General features: G+C 44.3%; 1 protein-coding gene across 3 annotated transcripts in view; it reads left to right on the forward strand.

Annotated features, from left to right (window-relative positions):
- LOC115125737 (cytospin-A-like) overlaps positions 1 to 26,888 on the forward strand; it is a 38,829-nt gene extending 11,941 nt beyond the window's left edge. For all 3 annotated transcript variants that reach the window (XM_029655299.2, XM_029655298.2, XM_029655297.2), the window contains exons 9-15: positions 9,478 to 9,556; positions 12,732 to 12,821; positions 12,991 to 13,108; positions 13,856 to 13,958; positions 17,605 to 17,721; positions 18,165 to 18,224; positions 18,593 to 26,888. In XM_029655299.2, the coding sequence (XP_029511159.1) occupies positions 9,478 to 9,556; positions 12,732 to 12,821; positions 12,991 to 13,108; positions 13,856 to 13,958; positions 17,605 to 17,721; positions 18,165 to 18,224; positions 18,593 to 18,682 (657 nt within the window). In that variant the 3' untranslated portion in view covers positions 18,683 to 26,888. The remainder of the gene's footprint in view (positions 1 to 9,477; positions 9,557 to 12,731; positions 12,822 to 12,990; positions 13,109 to 13,855; positions 13,959 to 17,604; positions 17,722 to 18,164; positions 18,225 to 18,592) is intronic.
- Positions 26,889 to 27,474: the final 586 nt, after the last annotated feature.

Raw genomic sequence — 27,474 nt, forward strand, 5'->3', positions numbered from 1 at the left:
TCACTCGCATTTTAATGAAGATCAGGTCTGAGTGGTCAGATGGAAACAATATATCTAGGTTGGTGTAGAATAAATGAAGCACTTTACAACATGATGATATTTATTTATTCTACAATGATAGTACAAAACATTAGGAACACCTAAGGCTGTTACGGTGACCGTATTACCGCCACACCGGCAGTCACAAGTCATGACCGCAGTCAAATTCCACATGACCGTTGAGTCACAGTAACTAGGCTTCTCCGAAACTGCGCTCTGTTGCCTCTGTCATTTGTAGCCTACCAAACTTGCTAACGGCCGTCACTAATGACCGGTACTCAGTGCTTTATTGTTCCTCTAAATCACTCTGACGCAAATGCAATCGTAAATATAATCAAACTGTTCATGAGAGGCCTGAAATTCAGAGTTTGAGTACAATAGATCACCTGTTGCCCAGTGAGAGCCAGCTGTTCCTATAAGCTCATGTTACGCAACATTTCTATAGGCTATGCATTTGCGTGAGAACAGTTGTAATGGCCTCTATTAAAAAGAGGAGGATTCCATCAGCTTTCTTAGGCTAGGCTTACTATATTTGTTTCTCAACTGTCCTAATATTAAGCACATTGCTTTACTTTATAAACGGGTAACCTATCTGGCTGGCATGAAAATGAACTACGGGAAAAGCCCATAATGCCCATTTCGAAATAAAACATTATTTTACACATACACTACATGGCCAAAAGTATGTGAACATAGATTTATGGATTAAAAAGGGTATCGAGCATACAGCCATGCAATCTCAATAGACAAACATTCGCAGTAGAATGTCACGTATTAAAGGGCTCAGTGACTTTCAACGTGGCACTGTCATAGGATGCCACCTTTCCAACAAGTCAGTTGGTCCAATTTCTGCCCTACTGGAGCTGCCCCAGTCAACTGTAAGTGCTGACAGGAGCTTCATGAAACAGGTTTCCATGGCTGAGCAGCCGCACACAAGCCTAAGATCACCATGTGCAATGCAAAGCGTCGGCTAGAGTGGTGTAAAGCTCGCCACCATTGGACTCTGGAGCAGTGGAAACACATTCTCTGGAGTGGTGTAAAGCTCGCCACCATTGGACCTCTGGAGCAGTGGAAACACATTCTCTGGAGTGGTGTTTATTTATTTATTTTATTTTATTTCACCTTTATTTAACCAGGTAGGCTAGTTGAGAACAAGTTCTCATTTGCAACTGCGACCTGGCCAAGATAAAGCATAGCAGTGTGAACAGACAACACAGAGTTACACATGGAGTAAGCAATTAACAAGTCAATAACACAGTAGAAAAAAAATGGGCAGTCTATATACAATGTGTGCAAAAGGCATGAGGAGGTAGGCGAATAATACAATTTTGCAGATTAACACTGGGGTGATAAATGATCAGATGGTCATGTACAGGTAGAGATATTGGTGTGCAAAAGAGCAGAAAAGTAAATAAATAAATAAATAAAAACAGTATAAAAACAGTATGGGGATGAGGTAGGTGAAAATGGGTGGGCTATTTACCAATAGACTATGTACAGCTGCAGCGATCGGTTAGCTGCTCGGATAGCTGATGTTTGAAGTTGGTGAGGGAGATAAAAGTCTCCAACTTCAGCGATTTTGCAGTTCGTTCCAGTCACAGGCAGCAGAGTACTGGAACGAAAGGCGGCCAAATGAGGTGTTTGCTTTAGGGATGATCAGTGAGATACACCTGCTGGAGCGCGTGCTACGGATGGGTGTTGCCATCGTGACCAGTGAACTGAGATAAGGCGGAGCTTTACCTAGCATGGACTTGTAGATGACCTGGAGCCAGTGGGTCTGGCGACGAATATGTAGCGAGGGCCAGCCGACTAGAGCATACAAGTCGCAGTGGTGGGTGGTATAAGGTGCTTTGGTGACAAAACGGATGGCACTATGATAGACTGCATCCAGTTTGCTGAGTAGAGTGTTGGAAGCCATTTTGTAGATGACATCGCCGAAATCGAGGATCGGTAGGATAGTCAGTTTTACTAGGGTAAGCTTGGCGGCGTGAGTGAAGGAGGCTTTGTTGCGGAATAGAAATCCGACTCTTGATTTGATTTTCGATTGGAGATGTTTGATGTGAGTCTGGAAGGAGAGTTTGCAGTCTAGCCAGACACCTAGGTACTTATAGATGTCCACATATTCAAGGTCGGAACCATCCAGGGTGGTGATGCTAGTCGGGCATGCGGGTGCAGGCAGCGTTCGGTCGAAAAGCATGCATTTGGTTTTACTCGCGTTTAAGAGCAGTTGGAGGCCACGGAAGGAGTGCTGTATGGCATTGAAGCTCGTTTGGAGGTTAGATAGCACAGTGTCCAATGACGGGCCGAAAGTATATAGAATGGTGTCGTCTGCGTAGAGGTGGATCAGGGAATCGCCCGCAGCAAGAGCAACATCATTGATATATACAAAGAAAAGAGTTGGCCCGAGAATTGAACCCTGTGGCACCCCCATAGAGACTGCCAGAGGACCGGACAGCATGCCCTCCGATTTGACACACTGAACTCTGTCTGCAAAGTAATTGGTGAACCAGGCAAGGCAGTCATCCGAGAAACCGAGGCTATTGAGTCTGCCGATAAGAATATGGTGATTGACAGAGTCGAAAGCCTTGGCGAGGTCGATGAAGACGGCTGCACAGTACTGTCTTTTATCGATGGCGGTTATGATATCGTTTAGTACCTTGAGCGTGGCTGAGGTGCACCCGTGACCGGCTCGGAAACCAGATTGCACAGCGGAGAAGGTACGGTGGGATTCGAGATGGTCAGTGACCTGTTTGTTGACTTGGCTTTCGAAGACCTTAGATAGGCAGGGCAGGATGGATATAGGTCTATAGCAGTTTGGGTCCAGGGTGTCTCCCCCTTTGAAGAGGGGGGATGACTGCGGCAGCTTTCCAATCCTTGGGGATCTCAGACGATATGAAAGAGAGGTTGAACAGGCTGGTAATAGGGGTTGCGACAATGGCGGCAGATAGTTTCAGAAATAGAGGGTCCAGATTGTCAAGCCCAGCTGATTTTGTACGGGTCTAGGTTTTGCAGCTCTTTCAGAACATCTGCTATCTGGATTTGGGTAAAGGAGAACCTGGAGAGGCTTGGGCGAGGAGCTGCGGGGGGCGGAGCTGTTGGCCGAGGTTGGAGTAGCCAGGCGGAAGGCATGGCCAGCCGTTGAGAAGTGCTTATTGAAGCTTTCGATAATCGTGGATTTATCGGTGGAGACCGTGTTACCTAGCCTCAGTGCAGTGGGCAGCTGGGAGGAGGTACTCTTGTTCTCCATGGACTTCACAGTGTCCCAGAACTTTTGGAGTTGGAGCTACAGGATGCAAACTTCTGCCTGAAGAAGCTGGCCTTAGCTTTCCTGACTGACTGCGTGTATTGGTTCCTGACTTCCCTGAACAGTTGCATATCACGGGGGCTATTCGATGCTATTGCAGTCCGCCACAGGATGTTTTTGTGCTGGTCGAGGGCAGTCAGGTCTGGAGTGAACCAAGGGCTGTATCTGTTCTTGGTTCTGCATTTTTGAACGGAGCATGCTTATCTAAAATGGTGAGGAAGTTACTTTTAAAGAATGACCAGGCATCCTCAACTGACGGGATGAGGTCAATGTCCTTCCAGGATACCCGGGCCAGGTCGATTAGAAAGGCCTGCTCACAGAAGTGTTTTAGGGAGCGTTTGACAGTGATGAGGGGTGGTCGTTTGACTGCGGCTCCGTGGCGGATACAGGCAATGAGGCAGTGATCGCTGAGATCCTGGTTGAAGACAGCGGAGGTGTATTTGGAGGGCCAGTTGGTCAGGATGACGTCTATGAGGGTGCCCTTGTTTACAGAGTTAGGTTGTACCTGGTGGGTTCCTTGATGATTTGAGTGAGATTGAGGGCATCTAGCTTACATTGTAGGACTGCCGGGGTGTTAAGCATATCCCAGTTTAGGTCACCTAACAGAACAAACTCTGAAGCTAGATGGGGGCGATCAATTCACAAATGGTGTCCAGGGCACAGCTGGGAGCTGAGGGTGGCCGGTAGCAGGCGGCAACAGTGAGAGACTTATTTCTGGAGAGGGTAATTTTCAAAATTAGTAGTTCGAACTGTTTGGGTATGGACCTGGAAAGTATGACATTACTTTGCAGGCTATCTCTGCAGTAGACTGCAACTCCGCCCCCTTTGGTAGCTCTATCTTGACGGAAGATGTTATAGTTGGGTATGGAAATCTCTGAATTTTTGTTGGCCTTCCTGAGCCAGGATTCAGACACGGCAAGGACATCAGGGTTAGCAGAGTGTGCTAAAGCAGTGAGTAAAACAAACTTAGGGAGGAGGCTTCTGATGTTGACATGCATAAAACCAAGGCTTTTTCGATCACAGAAGTCAACAAATGAGGGTACCTGGGGACATGCAGGGCCTGGGTTTACCTCCACATCACCTGCGGAACAGAGAAGGAGTAGTATGAGGGTGCGGCTAAAGGCTATCAAAACTGGTCGCCTAGAGCGTTGGGGGCAGAGGATAAGAGGAGCAGGTTTCTGGGCATGGTAGAATATATTCAGGGCATAATGCACAGACAGGGGTATGGTGGGGTGCGGGTACAGCGGCGGTAAGCCCAGGCACTGGGTGATGATGAGACAGGTTGTATCTCTGGACATGCTGGTTGTAGTGGGTGAGGTCACCGCATGTGTGGGAGGTGGGACAAAGGAGGTAACAGGGGTATGCAGAGTGGGTCTAGGGGCTCCATTGTGAACTAAAACAATTATAACTAACCTGAACAACAGTATACAAGGCATATTGACATCTGAGAGAGACATACAGCGAGGCATACAGTAATCACAGGTGTTGAATTTGGAAAGCTAGCTAAAAACAGTAGGCGAGTAGGCGGTGTAAAGCTCGCCACCATTGGACCTCTGGAGCAGTGGAAACGCATTCTCTGGAGTGGTGTAAAGCTCACCACCATTGGACCTCTGGAGCAGTGGAAACGCATTCTCTGGAGTGGTGTAAAGCTCGCCACCATTGGACCTCTGGAGCAGTGGAAACACATTCTCTGGAGTGGTGTAAAGCTCACCACCATTGGACCTCTGTAGCAGTGGAAACACATTCTCTGGAGTGGTGTAAAGCTCACCACCATTGGACCTCTGTAGCAGTGGAAACACATTCTCTGGAGTGGTGTAAAGCTCGCCACCATTGGACCTCTGGAGCAGTGGAAACACATTCTCTGGAGTGGTGTAAAGCTCGCCACCATTGGACCTCTGTAGCAGTGGAAACACGTTCTCTGGAGTGGTGTAAAGCTCGCCACCATTGGACCTCTGTAGCAGTGGAAACACGTTCTCTGGAGTGATGAATCACACTTCACCATCTGGCAGTCCGATGGATGAATCTAGGTTTGGAGGATGCCAGGAGAACACGACCTGCCTGAATGCATAGTGCCGACTGTAAAGTTTGGTGTAGGATGAATAATGGTCTGGGGCTGTTTTTCATGGTTTGGGCTTGGCTCCTTAGTTCCAGTGAAGGGAAATCTTAACGCTGCAGCATACAATGACATTCTAGACGATTCTGTGCTTCCAACTTTGTGGCAACAGTTTTGGGAAGGACCTTTCCTGTTTCAGCATAACAATGGCCCAGTGCATAAAGCGAGGTTCATACAGAAATTATTTGTCGATCGGTCTGGAAGAGCTTGACTGGCCTGCAAAGAGCCCTGACCTCAACCCCAGGAAGAGTAGCTGCTGCTTTTACAACAGGCAATGAGGATCATAATAAAATACCAAATGCCCTTTGGGATGAATTGGAATGCCGACTGCGAGCCAGGCCTAATAGACCAACATCCATGCCTGACCTCATTAATGCTTTTGTGGCTGAATGGAAGCAAGTCCCTGCAGCAATGGTCCAACATCTAGTGGAAAGCCTTCCCAGAAGAGTGGAAGTTGTTATTGCAGCAAAGAGGGGACCAATTCCATATTCATGCCCATTATTTTGGAACGGGATGTTTGATGAGCAGCTGTCCACATACCTTTGGCCGTGTAGTGTATTATTTAGTATTTGTAAAGACAAGATTAAATTGAGAATAGTGTGATGAGTGAGAATATTATCACTTGTGAATAATGCCCAGAGTGTACAATCAGGCAAGAGACAGCGCATGCATTTTTTTGCGACCTTTTTTTAATCATAGTTTCATGCATCATGTAGCATATATGTTTTGCTAAGGTTTCTATCGCAACTAAAGTGGCCAAATAACTCCAAATGTAAGGGCCTAGGACCCCTGGAACATGGTTGGAGAGCCCATAGACTACAGCGCCTAGTTAAGTGGGAGGTTCTAAAATAATGTAAAGAACAGATTAAATTGAGGAAAGTCTGATGGGTGAGAATATTATCAAGTGCTTGTCAAATTTTGAATGAGAGACTGATTAAGTGTGTGCCGCCTGCACAAGAAACAGCAGAGTGCTTTGCTCTGAGAGTAGCCTTATGCAACCTTCGAATGTATTAGAGATCAAAACATATAGCCTAACGTTTTTATCACAACTGAAGTTGCATGAATAACTCAATGAATCATATAGGAGGACATGTTTCTTTAACCACTCAACACAGAATACCATTTGCACTCCCTCGGAAATCGTTTGGGGAAAAATATCATTTTTTTATTCAGTTCAATTGTAATATTACTATAAAATAATGCCATAGGACTTATAAGCAAATCTCACCTGCCTGGTGAACTAGTGTAGCCCACCGACATATGTCATAGCCAGATCAGGACCGGACATAAGACGACTCAAATCTCACCTGCCTAGTGAACTAGTGTAGCCCACCGACATATGTCATAGCCAGATCAGGACCGGACATAAGACGACTCAAATCTCACCTGCCTAGTGAACTAGTGTAGCCCACCGACATATGTCATAGCCAGATCAGGACCGGACATAAGACGACTCAAATCTCACCTGCCTAGTGAACTAGTGTAGCCCACCGACATATGTCATAGCCAGATCAGGACCGGACATGACTCAAATCTCACCTGCCTAGTGAACTAGTGTAGCCCACCGACATATGTCATAGCCAGATCAGGACCGGACATAAGACGACTCAAATCTCACCTGCCTAGTGAACTAGTGTAGCCCACCGACATATGTCATAGCCAGATCAGGACCGGACATGAGGGCGACTCAGAATATGCTATTCTGTTCTTCTGAAATAGGCTACATTTTCTTCACATCATAAGTTTTTTTTTTTAGACCTGCCTAAAATAAATAATGGATTTATTTTGATTGTGTAGACTATATTATACTGAACAAAAATATAAGCTCAGCAAACAATTTCATCTATCTTACTGAGTTACAGTTTATATAATGAAATCAGTCAATGGAAATAAATTCATTAGGCCCTAATCTATGGATTTCACATGACAGGCCCACTCACTGGGGAGCCAGGTCCAGCCAATCAGAATTAGTTTCTCCCCACAAAAGGGCTTTGTTAGACAGAAATACTCCTCAGTTTCATCAGGCTCCTGAGTGGCGCAGCGGTCTAAGGCACTGCATCTCAGTGCAAGAGGCGTCACTGCAGTCCCTGGTTCGAATCCAGGCTGCATCACATCCGGCCGTGATTGGGAGTCCTGTAGGGCTGTGCACAATTGGCACAGTCTGGGTTTGGCCGGGGTAGGCTGTCATTGTAAATAAGAATTTGTTCTTAACCGACTTGCCTAGTTAAATAAAGGACATCAGCTGTCCAGGTGGCTGGTCTCAGACTATACCACAGGTGAAGAAGCCAGACGTGGAAGTCCTGGGCTGGCATGGTTTGCGTTTGTGAGGCCGGTTGCCAAATTCTCTATAACGACATTGAAGGCGTCTTATGGAGAGAAATTAACATTAAATTCTCTGGCATTTCTGCAGTCAGGGAGCATGCAATTGCACGCTCCCTAAAAACTTCAGACATCTGTGGCATTGTGTTGTGTGACACAACTGCACAGTTTAGAGTGGCCTTTTATTATCCCCTGTGTAGTGATCATGCTGTTCAATCGTGAGCTTCTTGATATGCCACACCTGTCAGGTGGAGAGAGAAATGTTCACTAACAGGCATGTAAAACAAATTTGTGCACAAATTATCTTTTATTTCAGCTCATGAAACATGGGACCAACACTTTACATGTTGCATTTATATTTTTGTTCAGTATAAATGGATTTATTATACTTCTTTAAAATGTAGATGTTCCAAAGGTCCACAGCAGTGGCTTGTAGGCTGAGCGTTGGAAGCCAGGAGATGCTAAACATGTTTATGCTAATCGGAAGTTATTTGCATGACAATCACCGGCTGTCATGACCCCCACAGCCCTAGGAACACCTGCCCTTTCACCTGGTCAGTCTATGAGCCCTTCTTGATGTCACTTGTTAAATCCACTTCAATCAGTGTAGATGAAGGGGAGGAGACGGTTAAAGAAGGATCTTTAAGCCTTGAGACATGGATTCAGATGAAGGGTGAATGGGCAAGACAAAAGATTTGCACCTTTTTGGATGGGGTAAGGAAGTAGGTGACGGGCACACCAGTTTGAGTGTGTCAAGAACTGCAATGCTACTGGGTTTGATTATTTGTGCCAAGTCAGTAATTGCAGGCCTACTGGAATAGAACGACTAGTGCAGTGAGTCAGAGAGGACAAAGCAGTGCAGGGGTGTCAAACATCTGGCCCACGACTAGTTTTGAGTAAAAAATCCTACAGTTTCTTGACTGTCCAGCTCGCTAATAATCACCGAAATGAAAGCTAGACAGTCAGAGGGCATCGAAAATTCCAAAAACGATGGATAGAGGATACACCTTTTTTTTTTGCAAATTCTGACGGTGAATTAATCTAACCAAAGTCCGGACCTAATCTAACCAAAGTCCGGACCTCGTTGAAGACCAACTGTGGCCCCCAGGGCAAAATGAGTTGAACTCACCTGAAATAGAGGGAAACGGGCTCAAGTCGCTCTGGAAGTAGAAGCACTCTGACCCACGTCCTCTTCCACTACACCATGAGTTATCCTAGCCTAGTCCCATCTGTTTAGCCGTTGTCTTGCCAACTCCATCGCTGTCATTGCAAAGCCAACCATGTTTTGGCGTGACGAGGAGTTGGCATGACAACACAAACAACATGGATGCCACTCAGGCGAGCATTTTTGCTCTGTGGCTCAAACCCGGCACCAACATTATTACATAATGATGGTACACTACACCTTAATTAACCAACCCCAAAGTTCACTGATCAATTCATTTATGATTAGTAGGTTTTGTTGACTTTTTCCCCCTTTTTCAATTTGTTTTTACACTTTGGTGTGGTTTTCATATAAGCCCTTGGGCTTCCAACCACAACTGTACTCTGTTTTTTTTTATCTATCACTTTTCTTTGGTGCGACTAAACTATTAGGAAGATCAGTACTTTATGAGTAGTACAGCTATCCTGTCCTCATTAATAAAGAATATTTGTGTGTGTGTGTGTGTGTGTCTAATTCTCCTCTGTTGCTATGTTAAAGAGGCACACTGCGTCAACCCCCAAACCCCTGTCCTCCATGGTGGATAAAAGGTCCAGCTACACAGACCTCAATATGCCAGGTGGGTACAACAGTCTTCATTCATATCAACCATATTCTTTTGGACAACCGTTATGACTCCAATTAGTCGACTGGTTGTTTGTTTGATCAGTAGGCTTTTGGTCGAGCAGTAGAAAATATATAGTACCAGTCAAAAGTTTGTACACCTACTAATTTCAAGGGTGTTTCTTTATTTGTACTATTTTCTACATTGTAGAACAATAGTGAAGACATCAAAACTATGAAATAACACACATGGAATCATGTAGTAACCAAAAAAGTGTTAAACAAATCAAAATATATTTGAGATTCTTCAAAGTAGCCACCCTTTGCCTTAATGACAGCTTTGCACACTCTTGGCATTCTCTCAACCAGCTTCATGAGGAATGCTTTTCCAACAGTCTTGAAGAAGTTCCCACATATGCTGAGCACTTGTTGGCTGCTTTTCCTTCACTGTGCTGTCCAACTCATCCCAAACCATCTCAATTGGGTTAAGGTCGGGTGATTGTGGAGGCCAAGTCATCTGATGCAGCACTCCATCACTCTCCTTGGTCAAATAGTCCTTACACAGCCTGGATGTGTGTTTTGGGTCATTGTCCTGTTGAAAAACAAAAGATAGTGGGACTAAGCGCAAACCAGATGGGATGGTGTATCGCTGCAAAATGCTGTGGTAGCGATGCTGGTTAAATGTGCCTTTTTGAATTCTAAATAAGTCAGACAGTGTCACTAGCAACGCACCATCACACCACCTCCGCCATGCTTCACGGTGGATCACACCACCTCCGCCATGCTTCACGGTGGATCACACCACCTCCGCCATGCTTCACGGTGGATCACACCACCTCCGCCATGCTTCACGGTGGGAACCACACAGAGATCATCCGTTCACCTACTCTCTATCTCACAAAGACACGGTGGTTGGAACCAAAAATCTCTCATTTGAACTCATCAGACCAAAGGACAGATTTCCACCGTTCTAATGTTCATTGCTCGTGTTTCTTGGCCCGAGCAAGTCTCTTCTTCTTATTGATGTCCTTTAGTAGTGGTTTCTTTGCAGTAATTTCACCATGAAGGCCTGATTCACACAGTCTCCTCTGAACAGTTGATGTTGAGAGGTGTCTGTTACTTGAACTCTGAAGCATTTATCTGGGCTAAAATCTGAGGCTGGTAACTCCAATGAACTTATCCTCTGCAGCAGAGGTTTCTCTGGGTCTTCCATTCCTGTGGCGGTCCTCATGAGAGCCAGTTTCATCATAGCCCTTGATGGTTTTTACGACTGCACTTGAAGAAACTTTCAAAGTTCTTGACATTTTCCGCATTGACTGACCTTCATGTCTTAAAGTAATGATGGACTGTCATTTCTCTTTGCTTATTTGAGCTGTTCTTGCCATAATATGGACTTGGTCTTTTACCTGTCTTCTGTATACCACCCCTACCTTGTCACAACACAACTGATTGGCTCAAACGCATTAAGAAGGAAGAAATTCCACAAATTAACTTTTAACAAGGCACACCTGTTAATTGAAATGCATTCCAGGTGACTACCTCATGAATCTGGTTGAGAGAATGCCAGGAGTGTGCAAAGCTGTCTACATGATTCCATATGTGTTATTTCATAGTTTTGATGCCCTCACTGGTATTCTACAATGTAGAAAATTGTCTAAATAAATAAAAACCCTTAAATGAGTAGGTGTGTCAACTTTTGAAAATAGGCCTACCTGAATAGCCTACAGCACAAATAGACTACAGCTGTGTCTGTGCAGGAAACTCTGAGGCCCAGAATATTTTATACAATGTTGCAAGATTGCTGGAATCAGCTTCAGGCCTGACCCAAGTTAATAGGTGATACAATGTTTCAAGTTCGTTGTAGACAGGCCATGTGTAGCCAATGTGATTTGTAGGATGTTCATTTTTATCAGGATATTTTCTACCTGTGGCTGCAATGTTTTTATTTGTTGGCTTTACGTAGGCATTTTTTACATAGTTGGCAATAGAAGTTACTTTTTAGGTTTATCATTTTAATATAGATTTGGATAGAGTTCTGATTAACCACATGACAATGATTTTGCGATATGAAGACATTATTATAAATGAAATGAAACTGTTCCACAATTATTTTTTTTAGAAATGGTAAGATAAATTGGCATTCCACATGAAAGGTTTCTGACTCCTGTAGCCTATTACCGGCAACTTCAGGAGAGTAACGGCAGAATCACCGAAACCCAGCATGTGCATTTGTAATTGTGTTTCTTCTGGTTATCTTGATCTCTGGCTCTCTTGAATCATTTGTGTTCTATTTCTTCAAACAGTGTGCTTAAAGCATCAGACAAGCTCAATGCATATAGTTGATTTCATGAAAACTCCGGGTGTTTTTAATAAAACATTTGAATTGGAATATTTTGACTAATTTGATTGGTCGAAAGAACAGACGACTACGATTTCGGCCAATCACATGACACTTTAGTCATTTAGTAGATGCTCTTCTCCACTTAGTCAGGGCCTTCAACTAGTTTAGTAGGTTTCCTCACTGCGCCGTGACATCTCAGGCGAAGAACCCCGCAAGACAAGACTGCCGTCTAGGAGGTATCGCTTGGACAGTGGTGGTTGTAATGGTAGGGCAGTATGTAGCAGACGGGTAGGGGATTGGATAACTCCGACCCACCAGGACTGTGAGATGGACCTCTATCTTGAGTGTCAGGTGTAATAATGGAAGAAGCCCCCCCCATCAGCCCCAGACCCTTAACACTCTTTCATTTTAAAATGAGGTTCATATAGCAGGCAGCCCTCAGTGGGGAGGCCACAGGCCCAGACAACAGGGCTTGTGGAAAATGGAGTCCTATTCCCTGTATAGTGCACCACTTTAATGACTAGAGCCCTATAGGCCCTGGTCAAAAGTAGTGCATTTAATAGGGTGCCATTTGTGCTGCGGACCAGGAGGAAGGGGAGTATGCCACGGTGGATTTAGCCCCCTGTTCACACGCTAATTTAGAGCCACCCCTGCTAGCTCAGCTCACACTGTTTTTCCACTAAGCTCACTGCTTTTGTATTTTGGGGAAAAAGTCTGCTTGCATTAACAGGTATTAATGAAGGTTGTAACTTGGGCTCTGAAGTTAGCTTATTTTACTGGTCGGGCTCTTAGTTCCCCTATGGGTTAATTTTAGAGTAATAGGGACTGATGTGTGTTCTCCATCCATCAGATCACTTGTTCCGGGCCTCCTCTGGGACCCGCACCCCCTCTGCCCTTCAGAGGGTCCCCAACATGGACTCCTCCTCCAAGTCCCTCTCAGGTGTGTGTTAACGCCACCATATGTTACCGGTGCCAGAAGCTGTGACATAAACCTGTGCCTGTTGTGCTCCACATGACCTGATTTGCGGCTTGATAGTTAAAAGTCATGTGATTGTGGTACTGATGACACTGTGGTAAGCTACTACTAAGACAGTGACCTGTGTCCCCAGTGTCTCGCAGGAGCAGTGAGGAGCTGAAGAGAGACATGTCTTCCTTAGAGAACACCTCCTCCCCTGCAGCCTCCTCGCCCACCGCCTCAGTCCCCCCCTCCACAAGGGGACGCTTACGGTATGCTCTCTCTCGCTCTCCGTCTGTGTGCGTCAGTATCTGTTTGGCGTGCACGTCACTATCTGTTTGTGTGTGTGTGTGTCTGTATCCCATGTCCCCTCTGGGCTCCTCTGCCCTGTAGATGAACAAATAAGTAGATGAGAAAAGTGACAGATTGATTGTCCAGTCTAACAGAGGGACGCAGGGGGCGAACTGGAAATGCCAGGTAATTCGGGAGGCGTTGACTGGAAATCTAATTGACTGCAACCTGATAACAATATATTGACCGCTGACAACACACACTGCTCTGAATGGCTGAGGGGCTCGACTGAAAGGACACATTTTCTCCTTTCACTATCTCCCTCTCGTTCCTGAGCTCCATCTGTGTATTCCCCTCTCTCTGAATGATTCAATCTCATGGAAGGATTCTATTGTTCACCATCTCGACATGCTAGATGGTGAATGCAGGGGGCTGGGAGAGTATAGTTACATAGGACGACAGACAAAAAGACAAATGTTTTTCAATGTCCCCCCCCCCCTGACGTGTTGTAGATAATAATCTTCTGAAAGAGACCCGATGAGACTGTTTCCTGGACACAGATAAAGCCCAGTGCTGGACAACAAAAAATCAAGCTCAATGGGGGAATCTCCATAGAAAATGTATTTTAGTCCAAGATCAGGCTTACTCTGTGTCTGTAAACCAACCCCTTTGTGTAGGATCATTCTTTCTGTCCGTGTCCGTCTTTAATTTCTGGTGTGTGTCCATAGGGAGGGGAGAAAAGACGCCCTGTCTGCACTGGCCAGGGAGTACGGGGGATCCAAGAGGAACGCCCTGCTCAAGTGGTGCCAGAAGAAGACTGAAGGATACCAGGTACGAACTAACAGGGTGGGGAATGGGTCGAGGGTACAGGCACACCCCAACTAGCGCACCGTACTTATTCCATCCCATTGGACAATGCTTTGATTTCTCAACAGGTTTAGATGCAGGAAAGAATATCAGATCATTACCGTTACTCTGTTTTAATCAATAGGGCCATTGCCTTATGCGCTTTCTCCAATAGCTGCAAACACAGACGTTAAACACTGTTTTCCTTCCTGTTCGTTTCCAATCAGAGCCCCTTCTTACTCCTTCCAGGCTTTTAAGATGTTTACCCACCAGGAAGCATTACGGTCTGCCCTGTCTAGTTACCATGGTAGCAGTTAGGCTTTACCCTCTCCAGGAAGTGTGCCAGACTTCACAGACGTACCGGCCCTTCCTCTGCCCTCTCCCTTTCTCTGAATCTCTCCACGGCACGGGCTGGGGCACGTTTGTACAAATGGGCATTTTGTGCTACAACAGAGACAGTCGTGGCCAAAAGTTTTGAGAATGACACAAATATTAATTTTCACGAAGTCTGCTGCCTCAGTTTGTATGATGGCAATTTGCGTATACTCCAGAATGTTATGAAGAGTGATCAAATGAATTGCAATTGCAAAAAGTCCCTCTTTGCCATGCAAATGAACTCAATCCCCCAAAAAAATTCTGCTGCATTTCAGCCCTGCCACAAAAGGACCATTTGACATGTCAGTGATTCTCTCGTTAACACAGGTGTGAGTGTTGACGAGGACAAAGCTGGAGATCACTCTGTCATGCTGATTGAGTTTGAATAACAGACTGGAAGCTTCAAAAGGAGGGTGGTGCTTGGAATCATTGTTCTTCCTCTATCAACCATGGTTACCTGCAAGGAAACACATGCCGTCATCATTGCTTTGCACAAAAAGGGCTTCACAGGAAAGGATATAGCTGACAGTAAGATTGCACCTAAATCAACCATTTATCGGATCATCAGGATCTTCAAGGAGAGCGGTTCAATTGTTGTGAGGCGCCCAAGAAGGGCACCCAAGAAAGTCCAGCAAGCACCAGGACCGTCTACTAAAGTTGATTCAGCTGTGGGATTGGGGCACCACCAGTACAGAGCTTGCTCAGGAATGGCAGCAGGCAGGTGTGAGTACATCTGCACGCACAGTGAGTCGAAGACTTTTGGAGGATGGCCTGGTGTCAAGAGGGGCAGTAAAAAAGCCACTTCTCTACAGGAAAAACATCAGGGACAAACTGATATTCTGCAAAAGGTACAGGGATTGGACTGCTGAGGACTGGGGTAAAGTTGATCTCTCTGATGAATCCCCTTTCCGATTGTTTGGGGCATCCGGAAAAAAGCTTGTCTGGAAAAGACAAGGTGAGCGCTACCATCAGTCCTGTGTCATGCCAACAGTAAAGCATCCTGAGACCATTCATGTGTGTGGTTGCTTCTCAGTCAAGGGAGTGGGCTCACTCACAATTTTGCCTGAGAACCCAGCCATGAATAAAGAATGGTACCAACACATCAACCGAGAGCAACTTCTCCCAACCATCCAGGAACAGTTTGGTGATGAACAATGCCTTTTCCAGCATGATAGAGCACCTTGCCATAAGGCAAACGTGATAACTAAGTGACTCGGGGAACAAAACATCGATATTTTGGGTCCATGGCCAGGAAACCCCCCAGACCTTAATCCCATTGAGAACTTGTGGTCAATCCTCAAGAGGCGGGTGGACAAACAAAAACCCACAAATTCTGACAAACTCCAAGCATTGATTATGCAAGAATGGGGCTGCCATCGGTCAGAATGTGGCCCAGAAGTTAATTGACAGCATGCCAGGGCGGATTGCAGAGGTCTTGAAAAATAAGGGTCAACACTACAAATATTGACTCTTTGCATCAACTTCATGTAATTGTCAATAAACGCCTTTGACACTTTATGAAATGCTTGTAATTATACTTCAGTATTCCATAGTAACATCTGACAAAAATATCTCAAGACACTGAAGCAGCAGATTTTGTGAAAATGAATATTTGTGTCATTCTCAAAACTTTTGGGCACGACTGTATAAACCTATTTTTTGGTGGGTGCCCTACGGAGTTGCCCACGACTGTATAAACCTATTTTTTGGTGGGTGCCCTACGGAGTTGCCCACGACTGTATAAACCTATTTTTTGGTGGGTGCCCTACGGAGTTGCCCACGACTGTATAAACCTATTTTTTGTTGGGTGCCCTACGGAGTTGCCCACGACTGTATAAACCTATTTTTGGTGGGTGCCCTACGGAGTTGCCCACGACTGTATAAACCTATTTTTGGTGGGTGCCCTACGGAGTTGCCCACGACTGTATAAACCTATTTTTTGGTGGGTGCCCTACGGAGTTGCCCACGACTGTATAAACCTATTTTTTGGTGGGTGCCCTACGGAGTTGCCCACGACTGTATAAACCTATTTTTTGGTGGGTGCCCTACGGAGTTGCCCACGACTGTATAAACCTATTTTTTGGTGGGTGCCCTACGGAGTTGCCCACGACTTTTTAGCTCTTCAGTCTGGGAAATGGAACGACAAGGCCTTTGCTACAATGCTAAATAGCCTATCTAGTTTGTATTTTCTATTGGTCCCCTGGCTCCCTTCTAAATCGTTTTCTTTCCACAAACAGTGTTCTCGCTTGTTCTCTTTTATATATACGGTATATAGGCCTATGTGGCATTGTTTTCATGAGGCCCATAGTTAATGTGTTCATTACCCCTCTGTTTCTGCTCAGAGTGCTTTGTGCCAGTTGACTCACTGTAAACACACTGCTACCAGCCAAGCCTTTCCTAACCCTGTTTTTCCACAGATTATACTCTAATGCTCTCTGCTGGGATCCTCCTGTCGCGTGAACTCTACTATGCATCGTTGCTTCATATACTCCTCTGGTAAAAGGGATGCATAGAGAATACATGCCTTAAACATTTTTATGTTCCTTGTTTCTAAGTATGTCAGCGGTTTAACAGTCCTTTCTCAATAGTTGTCCGGTTTTTGTGTGGGTGGAAGGTTCCGAGGAAAAGACGAGTTGGCAAAGCTACGCAACCAGCGTGACTCACCATAGTTAGTGACTAGAGTGCCTTTGTCTGCAGCATGTGTAGTCCTGGTTAACACCAATGAGATGGGTGCTGTGATCCCGGAGAGCCAGTGAATTGGGGTCCCACAGAGAGCAGCGACGCCTCTTGGCGGAGTAAGCAGGCACCCCCTTCCTCTTCCATGCTCCACACTGCGGTGTCCCTTGTGTAATGGCGCCCTGGTATCTGTACCATTTTCTTCTCCCCATGTCCCTTGACACGCAACATCTCTGATAACTGACAAAGGTTCCCTGTGACCCTTAGAAGACATGTGAGGGCTGCCTTGCTGTAGACAGGGCCTGCGTCCCAAATGGCACCCTATTCCTTATATCGTGCACTACTTTTGACCAGGGCTCATTGGGCATGCAGAAGAGGGTGGCGGAAGGTTGAAGTCAAACTCTCTCGCTCGATGCACTCGAGGCAGTGTGAGTAACCACTAGTGTGCTAAAACATGTTCCTTCTTCCACTTCCCTTGAAAGACCACGGCGTAATCTACGGTTGTTGCTGGTGGTTTGGGATGGTCAAACATCAGGATGACTGGGGTTTTGTTCCTTACTGTTGTGCTCCTTCGCTGCAGAACATTGACATCACCAACTTCAGCAGCAGCTGGAACGACGGGCTGGCCTTCTGTGCTGTTCTCCACACCTACCTGCCTGCCCACATCCCCTACCTGGAGCTCTCCAGCCAGGACAAGGTGAGATCGAGGCTCCCACTGTCAGCTAAGGCAGTCATGGTGGAGTCTCTGGACACAGATTAAGTCTAATCGTGGACTTAAAAGCATTTTCAATTCATATTCTCCATTGAGCTTGCCTGCCGGGGTGGCAGGGTAGCCTAGTGGTTAGAGCGTTGGACTAGTAACCGGAAGGTTGCAAGTTCAAATCCCCGAGCTGACAAGGTACAAATCTGTCGTTCTGCCCCTGAACAGGCAGTTAACCCACTGTTCCTAGGCCGTCATTGAAAATAAGAATTTGTTCTTAACTGACTTGCCTAGTTAAATAAAGGTAAAATAAAAATAAAAATGGTCCATAGCTAGGCCTAAGCTGTGTCCAGGAATCCGCCCCTACAAGTGTTTGGAAATGTTGTGTCATGTTGTTGTTCGTTCATCAAAAAACGTTTATTTTCCCCCTTTTCTTTCAGAAGGAGAATTTCACACTGGCTTTCCAGGCCGCGGAAAGTGTCGGGATCAAGTCCACGTTGGTAGGTGTCCGAGCTAAAAGGAACCCAAGGCGGCTCCACCGTTTGCACGAAAGGATATTTGACTACCACTAAAAGCGTAGAATGAAATGAGTCAGATATTCGAGGAGGATGAGAGAGACATTCCATGTGGGGGGAGGTTTGCTATTAAAACAAAAGAGACGCTCTCTGACCATTTAGATATTAAGTAGAGGCAGGAACACCTCTCCACCTTTCTCTGGTGGAAGGTATTGTGACTTCTTACTCTTAGGCCTCACCATCTCTTACTCAGAGAATATTCTGCACGTACAATTTGCAGCGAAAGAAACTATGCAGTGTGTTACGCATTTGTATTGCAACCCATATCATCTCTCTCTGACTCACTCTCTCAGGACATTGGAGAGATGGTGTACACAGAGAGGCCTGACTGGCAGAGTGTGATGACCTACGTCACGGCCATCTACAAGTACTTTGAGACGTGACCCATCTTCAAGCCTGAACACCTCGCTGCCCCGCACAGCCCAGACCACATTTCCAGCCAGGGCTGTCATCACAACACTGGACAACCTTAGAGCAACATCAGACTTCTGGGACCCTGAGTTGTAAATTTTAAGAACTATCACTTAACTCCATCCAGTATGTTCCATGTGTACGATGCAGTGTTCCACAAATTCTTGGCTTGGGACATGTGGTTTCTCAGCTAGACTGAAACCCTCGTGGCTTGGGGGTTTCTCAGCTAGACTGAAACCCTCGTGGCTTGGGGGTTTCTCAGCTAGACTGAAACCCTCGTGGCTTGGGGGTTTCTCAGCTAGACTGAAACCCTCGTGGCTTGGGGGTTTCTCAGCTAGACTGAAACCCTCGTGGCTTGGGGGTTTCTCAGCTAGACCGACTGAAACCCTCGTGGCTTGGGGGTTTCTCAGCTAGACTGAAACCCTGGAAGACTATGTTCTGGATAGACCGAGGCCCTGGGTCTTGGACAATGTGTTGACCAGGCCCCCATCTGTCGTTCAAATTCCCTTGGATCAGCGACTTCCTGTATACTCAAGGCTTTTGACCTCTTGACCCCAGCCCTATGTGAACTCTGTGCTGTCTGCAGTAGCCTATAATAACACCATGATCACCTCCAACACTACACTTCAAGTTGGGGAGTACATGTTTAGCGAGCTGAAAAATAATGTGGGTAATGGTTTTTGGATTTGGAATACTGCAGAGAACAGGACTGCGTTTTAAAAATTGGTTTGCCCATTTTGTCCGAGCAATGACTTTAATGGCAAGTTTGCCTTTTACCTGATAGAGGGTTCAGCTTAACTGTCACGGTAGGTTTTGTGTTTTAGCCTGATGCTTTGTTGTGATATATATATATTCCAAAGAGATAATGTACAAGTTTGTCAGATGATATCTTGAACTTCACCATAATCAGTGCCATGTTAGTCTGTTTGTCATAATTGGCCAATACAATAAGCATTGACCAATAGTAACAGACGTCAATAAGCATTGACCAATCAATCGCATTGAAGTCTTTTACACCATTTACATTTTGTTGTTCTTTTCTCAGTCTAGCAGTCTGTTGTGTCCAAACTCTGCAAAACTGAAGGTTGGCCATCATGGCCGGTCTCTGGGTGTATAGTGAGGTCAGTTGCCCTGTAGCACACCAATCCATAAATAGGCTGAACAACACAGGGAGCTGACCTGATAAGCTAACAGTTTTGTCATTACGGTAAAGGCACCCCTTACTGTTCCACAAATCCTCACTGGTTTCAAAGCACAACGAGGGGAGGGGAGGCTCTTTACTCAAATGGAATGTGTTTAAACCTTCATCAATGCCATGAAAAACACTTTGAAACCTTCAAAGGGTGATTCCTCATGAAACCAGGACAAAAAAATAGACTGATTTTGGGGATTTTCATGACATGTGTTCCATAGAATGGTCCTTTGGAGGAATGATTGTTGACATACAGTGCCTTCGGAAAGTATTCAGACCACTTAACTTTTTCCACATTTTGGTTACAGCCTAATTCTAAAATTGATTTAAATAGTTGTTTTTTTCTACACACAATACTCCATAATTACAATGCAAAAACTGGGTTTGTAGAAATTTTTGCTAGTTTATTAAAAATGAAAACTGATCACATTTACAGAAGTATTCAGACCTTTACTCAGTACTTAGTTGAAGTACGTTTGGCAGCGATTACAGCCTCGAGTCTTCTTGGGTATGACGCGACAAGCTTGGCACACCTGTATTTGGGGAGTTTCTCCCATTCTTCTCTGCAGATCCTCTCAAGCTCTGTCAGGTTGGATGGGGAGCGTTGCTGCACAGCTATTTTCAGGTCTCTCCAGAGATGTTAGATCGGGTTCAAGTCTGGGCTCTGGCTGGGCCATCCAATGACATTCAGAGACTTGTCCCAAAGCCACTCCTGCGTTGTCTTTGCTGCGTGCTTAGGGTCATTGTCCTGTTGGAAGGTGAACCGTTGCCGCAGTCTGAGGTCCTGAGCGCTCTGGAGCAGGTTTTCATCAAGGATCTCTCTGTGCTTTGCTCCGTTCATCTTTGCCTTCATCCTGACTAGTCTCCCAGTCCCTGCCGCGGAAAAACATCCTCACAGCATGATAGAGATGGTGCCAGGTTTCCTCCAGACCTGACACTTGGCATTCAGGCCAAAGAGTTCTTTCTTGGTTTCATCAGACCATAGAATCTTGTTTCCTTTTAGGTGCCTTTTGGCAAACTCCAAGTGGGCTGTCATGTGCTTTTTACTGAGGAGTGGCTTCTGTCTGGCCACTCTACCATCTTCACAGAGGAACTCTTGGGCTCTGTCAGAGTGACCATTGGGTTCTTCGTCACCTCCCTGACCAAGGCCCTTCTCCCCCGATTGCTCAGTTTAGCGCTAGGATGAGGCTTGTTGGTTCCAAATTTCTTCCATTTTTAAGAATGATTGAGGCCACTGTTCTTGGGGACCAGAAATGTTTTTGTAACTTTCCCTAGATTTGTGCCTCGATTACAATCATGTCTCGGAGCTCTACGGACAATTCCCTCGACCTCATGGCTTGGTGTTTGCTTTGACATGCACTGTCAACTGTGGGACCTTATATTGTGTTCAATCAATTGAATTTACCACAGATGGACTCCAATCAAGTTGTAGAAACATCTCAAGGATGATCAATGGAAACAGGATGCACCTGAGCTTAATTTCGAGTCTCATAGCAAAGGGTCTGAATACTTATGTAAAGGAAGTTATTTCTGTTGGTAATTTTGATAAATATTGTTTTTATCAATTTTATAAAGGCTGTAACATAACAAAATGTTGAAGTCAAGGGGTCTGAAAACTTTATGAAGACACTGTCATTTAGCATCTAAAAGCATAATTGAGAAATAATTAATCAAAGTTGTCCTATTTCTGGCAAGTTGGCCTTACCCAGGCCTCCAAGACTCCATGATGTTTTATCTGTAGGTGCTACAAAGCAAACATTTGTCATATGAAGCTTTACTTACTGCTTGCTCTGTAATATGAGTAGTAAATAGAGTAGTGAATTCAATCATTTCTTACATTATTTATGAATATTGAAAAATATAAACATTAAAATATAAAAATTGTGATTTGCCTATTACCCTAACCCTATTACCTGGGCATATCAAAGTCCCAGAGTGGGATCGCTGCTGCTTTTAGAGTTGCAGGATGTTCAATGATACAAGTAAAAGGAGGGCTGTGATTGGTTATATTGCCCGCTATGCCAATTTCTCTGTTTAAAATGGGCCATTACATTTTTATATTTGTTTTATATTCATTAAATTAAGAAAATTGTTATTGATATCAAAACACATTTCAGAGCAAGCTGTATTTTTTTTAAAGATATTTTTTAAAACATTTATTTAACTCGGCAAGTCAGTTAAGAACAAATTCTTATTTACAATGCCGGCCAGACCCGGACAACGCTGGGCCAATTGTGCGCCGGCCTATGGGACTCCTAAACACGGCCCGTTGTGATAGTGGGAAAGCTTCATTTGTGTCACATATGAAACATTATGGAGTCTTAAAAGAGGCCTGCCTGGGTAAGGCTAAAATGCCAACTTTGATAAATGATTTCTCGATTATAGTTTTAGAATAAATTTCATGAAAATCCCCCAAAAATCATGGTAGCTTTTTGTTCTGGTTTCGTGAGGAATTACCCCAAAAACATTTGGTATCGTACACAGTAAATCTCTTTCCTCCAGCACAGTGAAATCAAATTAGCTAGGTATGTTCCCATGCATTGGGAAAGCGTACAATCTTCAATTGTTTTGAGGTTGGAAAGTATACAACTGTGTGTGTGTGTGTGTGTGTGTTTGTAGTTTACATACACCTTAGCCAAATGCATTTAAACTCAGTTTTTCACAATTCCTGACACTTAATCCTTGTAAAAAGTCCCTGTCTTAGGTCAGTTAGGATCACCACTTTATTTTAAGAATGTGAAATGTCAGAATAATAGTATAGAGAGATTTATTTCAGCTTTTATTTCTTTCATCACATTCCCAGTGGGTCAGAAGTTTACATACACTCAATTAGTATTTGGTAGCATTGCTTTAAATTGTTTAACTTAGATCAAACGTTTTGGGTAGCCTTCCACAAGCATCCCACAATAAGTTGGGTGAATTTTGGCCCATTCCTCCTGAACTGGTGTAACTGGTCAGGTTTGTAGGCCTCCTTCCTTGCACTTGCTTTTTCAGTTCTACCCACACAGTTTCTATAGGATTGAGGTCAGGGCTTTGTGATGGCCACTCCAATACCTTGCCTTTGTTGTCCTAAAGCCATTTTGCCACAACTTTGGAAGTATGCTTGGGGTCATTGTCCATTTGGAACACCCATTTATTTGCGACCAAGCTTTAACTTCCTGGCTGATGTCAAGAGATGTTGCTTCAATATATCCACATAATTTCCCTACCTCATGATGCCATCTATTTTGCGAAGTGCACCCTCCTGCAGCAAAGCACACCCACAACATGATGCTGCCACCCCCGTGCTTCATGGTTGGGATGGTGTTCTTCGGCTTGCAAGCATCCCCCTTTTTCCTCCAAACATAACAATGGTCATTATGGCCAAACAGTTCTATTATTGATTCACCAGACCAGAGGACATTTCTCCAAAAAGTACAATCTTTGTCCCCATGTGCAGTTGGAAACCGTAGTCTGGCTTTTTTATGGTGGTTTTGGAGCAGTGGCTTCTTCCTTGCTGAGTGGCCTTTCAGGTTATGTCGATATAGGACTCGTTTTACTGTGGATATGGATACTTTTGTACCCGTTTCCTCCAGCATCTTCACAAGGTCCTTTGCCATTGTTCTGGAATTGATTTGCACTTTTCGTTCATCTCTAGGAGACAGAACGCGTCTCCTTCCTGAGCGGTATGACAGCTGCGTGGTACCATGGTGTTTTATACTTGCGTTCTATTGTTTGTACAGCTGAACGTGGTACATTCAGGTACCACCATTTGGAAATTGCTCCCAAGGATGAACCAGACTTGTGGAGGTCTACCATTTTTTTTTCTGAGGTCTTGGCTGATTTCTTTTGATTTTCCCATGATGTCAAGCAAAGAGGCACTGAGTTTGAAGGTACACCTCTAATTGACTCAAATGATGTCAATTAGCCTATCAGAAGCTTCCAAAGCAATGACATAATTTTCTGGAATTTGTCCAAGCTGCTTAAAGGCACAGTCAACTTAGTGTATGTAATCTTCTGACCCATTTGAATTATGATACAGTGAGTTATAAGTGAAATCTGTCTAAATAATTGTTAGAAAAATAACTTGTGTCATACATAAAGTAGATGTCCTAACCGACTTGCCAAAACGATAGTTTGTTAACAAGACATTTTTTTTATTTTTTTGGGTTGAAAAATGAGTTTTAATGACACACTTAGTTTGGAATGTGAACTTCTGACTTCAAGTGAGTGTGAGAGAACTTATGAGTGGTGTTTTTGGTACATTCCAATAGTCTCCTTATCCTAAGATTCCATGTGAATAATTCACAACATTCTGTTGTTGCTCATAAAGGCGTCTGATAAGGTTGCCTGACATGCCACTGCTAAGATGAGCTACACTCATTGAATAGGTACTGGTCATTGCAAGGATTCAAGGATAATATATTTATATATATTAGTTACCAGTCAAAAGTTTGGACACACCTACTCATTCAAGGTTTTTTATTTATTTGTACTATTTTCTACATTGTAGAATAATAGTGGTCAAAATAGCCCTTACACAGCCTGGAGGTGTGTTGGGTCATTGTCCTGTTGAAAAACAAATTCTAGTCCCACTAAGCGCAAACCAGATGGGAAGGCGTATCGCTGCAGAACGTTGTGATAGCTGGTTAATCAAAACAAATCTATTTATATAGCTTTTCTTACATCAGCTGATATATCAAAGTGCTGTACAGAAACCCAGCCTAAAACCCCAAACAGCAAGCAATGCAGGTGTAGAAGCACGGTGGCTAGGGAAAAACTCCTTAGAAAGACCAAAACATAGAGAGGAACCAGGCTATAAGGGGTGGCCAGTCCTCTTCTTGCTGTGGCGGGTGGAGATTATAACAGAACATGGCCAAGATGTTCAAATGTTCATAAATGACCAGCATGGTCAAATAATAACAGTAGTTGTCGAGGGTGCAGCAAGTCAGTACCTCAGGAGAAAATGTCAGTTGGCTTTTCATAGCCGATCATTAAGAGTATCTGTACCGCTCCTGCTGTCTCTAGAGAGTTGAAAACAGCAGGTCTGGGACAGGTAGCACGTCCGGTGAACAGGTCAGGGTTCCATAGCCGCAGGCAGAACAGTAAGTTTTTTTTCTTGAATCTAAAATAATCACAACAGGGTCACCAGCAAAGCACCATTACACCTCCTCCTCCACGCTTCAAAGGTACACCTGTTAATTGAATTGCATTCCAGCTGACTAGCTCATGAAGCTGGTTGAGAGAATGCCAAGGGTCTGAAAAGCTGTCATTAAGGCAAAGTGTGGCAACTTTGAAGAATCTCAAATATAAAATGTGTTTTGATTTGTTTAACATTTTTGTTTGTTACTACATGATTCCATATGTGTTATTTCATAGTGAAGACATCAAAACTATCATTCTAGAATGTATAAAATAGTACAAATAAAGAAAAACCCTTGAATGAGTAGGTGTGTCCAAACCTTTGACTGGTAGTGTGTATATACAGTGGGGCAAAAAAGGTATTTAGTCAGCCACCAATTGTGCATTGTGCACTGATAATCTCCCTCGATCTGGGGCTCCATGCAAGATCTCACCCCGTGGGGTCAAAATGATCACAAGAACAGTGAGCAAAAATCCCAGAACCACACGGGGGGACCTAGTCAATGACCTGCAGAGAGCTGGGACCAAAGTAACAAAGCCTACCATCAGTAACACACTACGCCACCAGGGACTCATCCTGCAGTGCCAGACGTGTCCCCCTGCTTAAGCCAGTACATGTCCAGGCCTGTCTGAAGTTTGCTAGAGAGCATTTGGATGATCCAGAAGAAGGTTGGGAGAATGTCATATGGTCAGATGAAACCAAAATATAACTTTTTGGTAAAACCTCAACTTGTTGTGTTTGGAGGACAAAGAATGCTGAGTTTCATCCAAAGAACACCATACCTACTGTGAAGCATGGGGGTGGAAACATCATGCTTTGGGGCTGTTTTTCTGCAAAGGGACCAGGACGACTGATCCGTGTAAAGGAAAGAATGAATGGGGCCATGTATCGTGAGATTTTGAGTGAAAACCTTCCATCAGCAAGGGCATTGAAGATTAAACGTGGCTGGGTCTTTCAGCATGACAATGATCCCAAACACACCGCCCGGGCAACGAAGGAGTGGCTTCGTAAGAAGCATTTCAAGGTCCTGGAGTGGCCTAGCCAGTCTCCAGATCTCAACCCCATAGAAAATCATTGGAGGGAGTTGAAAGTCTGTGTTTCCCAGCAACAGCCCCAAAACATCACTGCTCTAGAGGAGATCTGCATGGAGGAATGGGCCAAAATACCAGCAACAGTGTGTGAACCTTGTGAAGACTTACAGAAAACATTTTACCTCTGTCATTGTCAACAAAGGGTATATAACAAAGTATTGAGATACACTTTGTTATTGACCAAATACTTATTTTCCACCATAATTTGCAAATAAATTCATTAAAAATCCTACAATGTGATTTTCAGGATTTTTTTTCTCATTATGTCTGTCATAGTTGAAGTGTACCTATGATGAAAATTACAGGCTTCTCTCATCTTTTTAAACTTGCACAATTGGTGGCTGACTAAATACTTTTTTGCCCCACTGTATGTGTCCACATTTTCCACAGGTGAACTGGTATTTTCTCTTTTTGAATTTGCCTATAAATAAACTGCACCTCTGTTCACATTGTCACATTCAAATAAAGTAAGATATTTGATATCTTCGTGGTTGAAAGGTTGCCCAGCTGATGTCAGTGAAATAGATCAACACTCTTGTTCAGGGTCTTACCAGTGGCTACATTTCCATGAACTTGTAAAGTATTTTATTGTTGACATTTAGAAAGTTTGCATTGAAAATACTGCGGCGTTTCCTTTTAACTATTTTGTCGCTAAAAAAAACAGCTGGACGTAACGACATCACACACAAACCTGGCGAAGAATAACAAAGTGATTGAAGTGTTTCCATTATCCATTTAGGCAAATTGTGCATTAATAAATTGCTGACAACCTGTATGTCCTCCCACCTGTCTGTTTCATGTCTCAGGTAACCGGCGAAAGCCAGCATGGATAGAATGCACAGTCCGTGCCACCGTGAAACTTGCGCTCCTGTAGCCTAGATCTGAAATAATTGGATGGTGAAACTTGCATTCAGCCAACCAGCAAGCAGTAGGTGTTTAGAATTAGATGTGGAGTGGAGCTTTATAATAACGTGATGACATCACGTACCTTCAAATTTATTCGGCAATCATTTTATTTATTTTTTAAACACTGTTTCCATAATTGTTCGCGATTAAGAAAGTTTGACAAAATACAAATCCACCTATGCCAAACGGATACAAAATGGGTCGATTTTTAGAACCTTTCTCCTATAGCTGCCGTTGCTATTTTTTTGTTCTTGCGACATTGTTTTTATCGAATAAACCTTGATCAATGAAAACCTTGTCTAATGACATCTGACGCCTCACACGAACACTGTGGTCATGTTGTGGTTGGGTTGGTTTCTGGGTTCTTCAGTTCCTGGTTTGCTAATTTTAATGTGTTATCTGAATAAATGGACTGGCTAGCAAGAGCAGTCGGCTACATGACAAAGGTCACTG

The sequence above is a fragment of the Oncorhynchus nerka genome, linkage group LG19 (assembly GCF_034236695.1).
Source record: "Oncorhynchus nerka isolate Pitt River linkage group LG19, Oner_Uvic_2.0, whole genome shotgun sequence".
NCBI lineage: Eukaryota > Metazoa > Chordata > Actinopteri > Salmoniformes > Salmonidae > Oncorhynchus > Oncorhynchus nerka.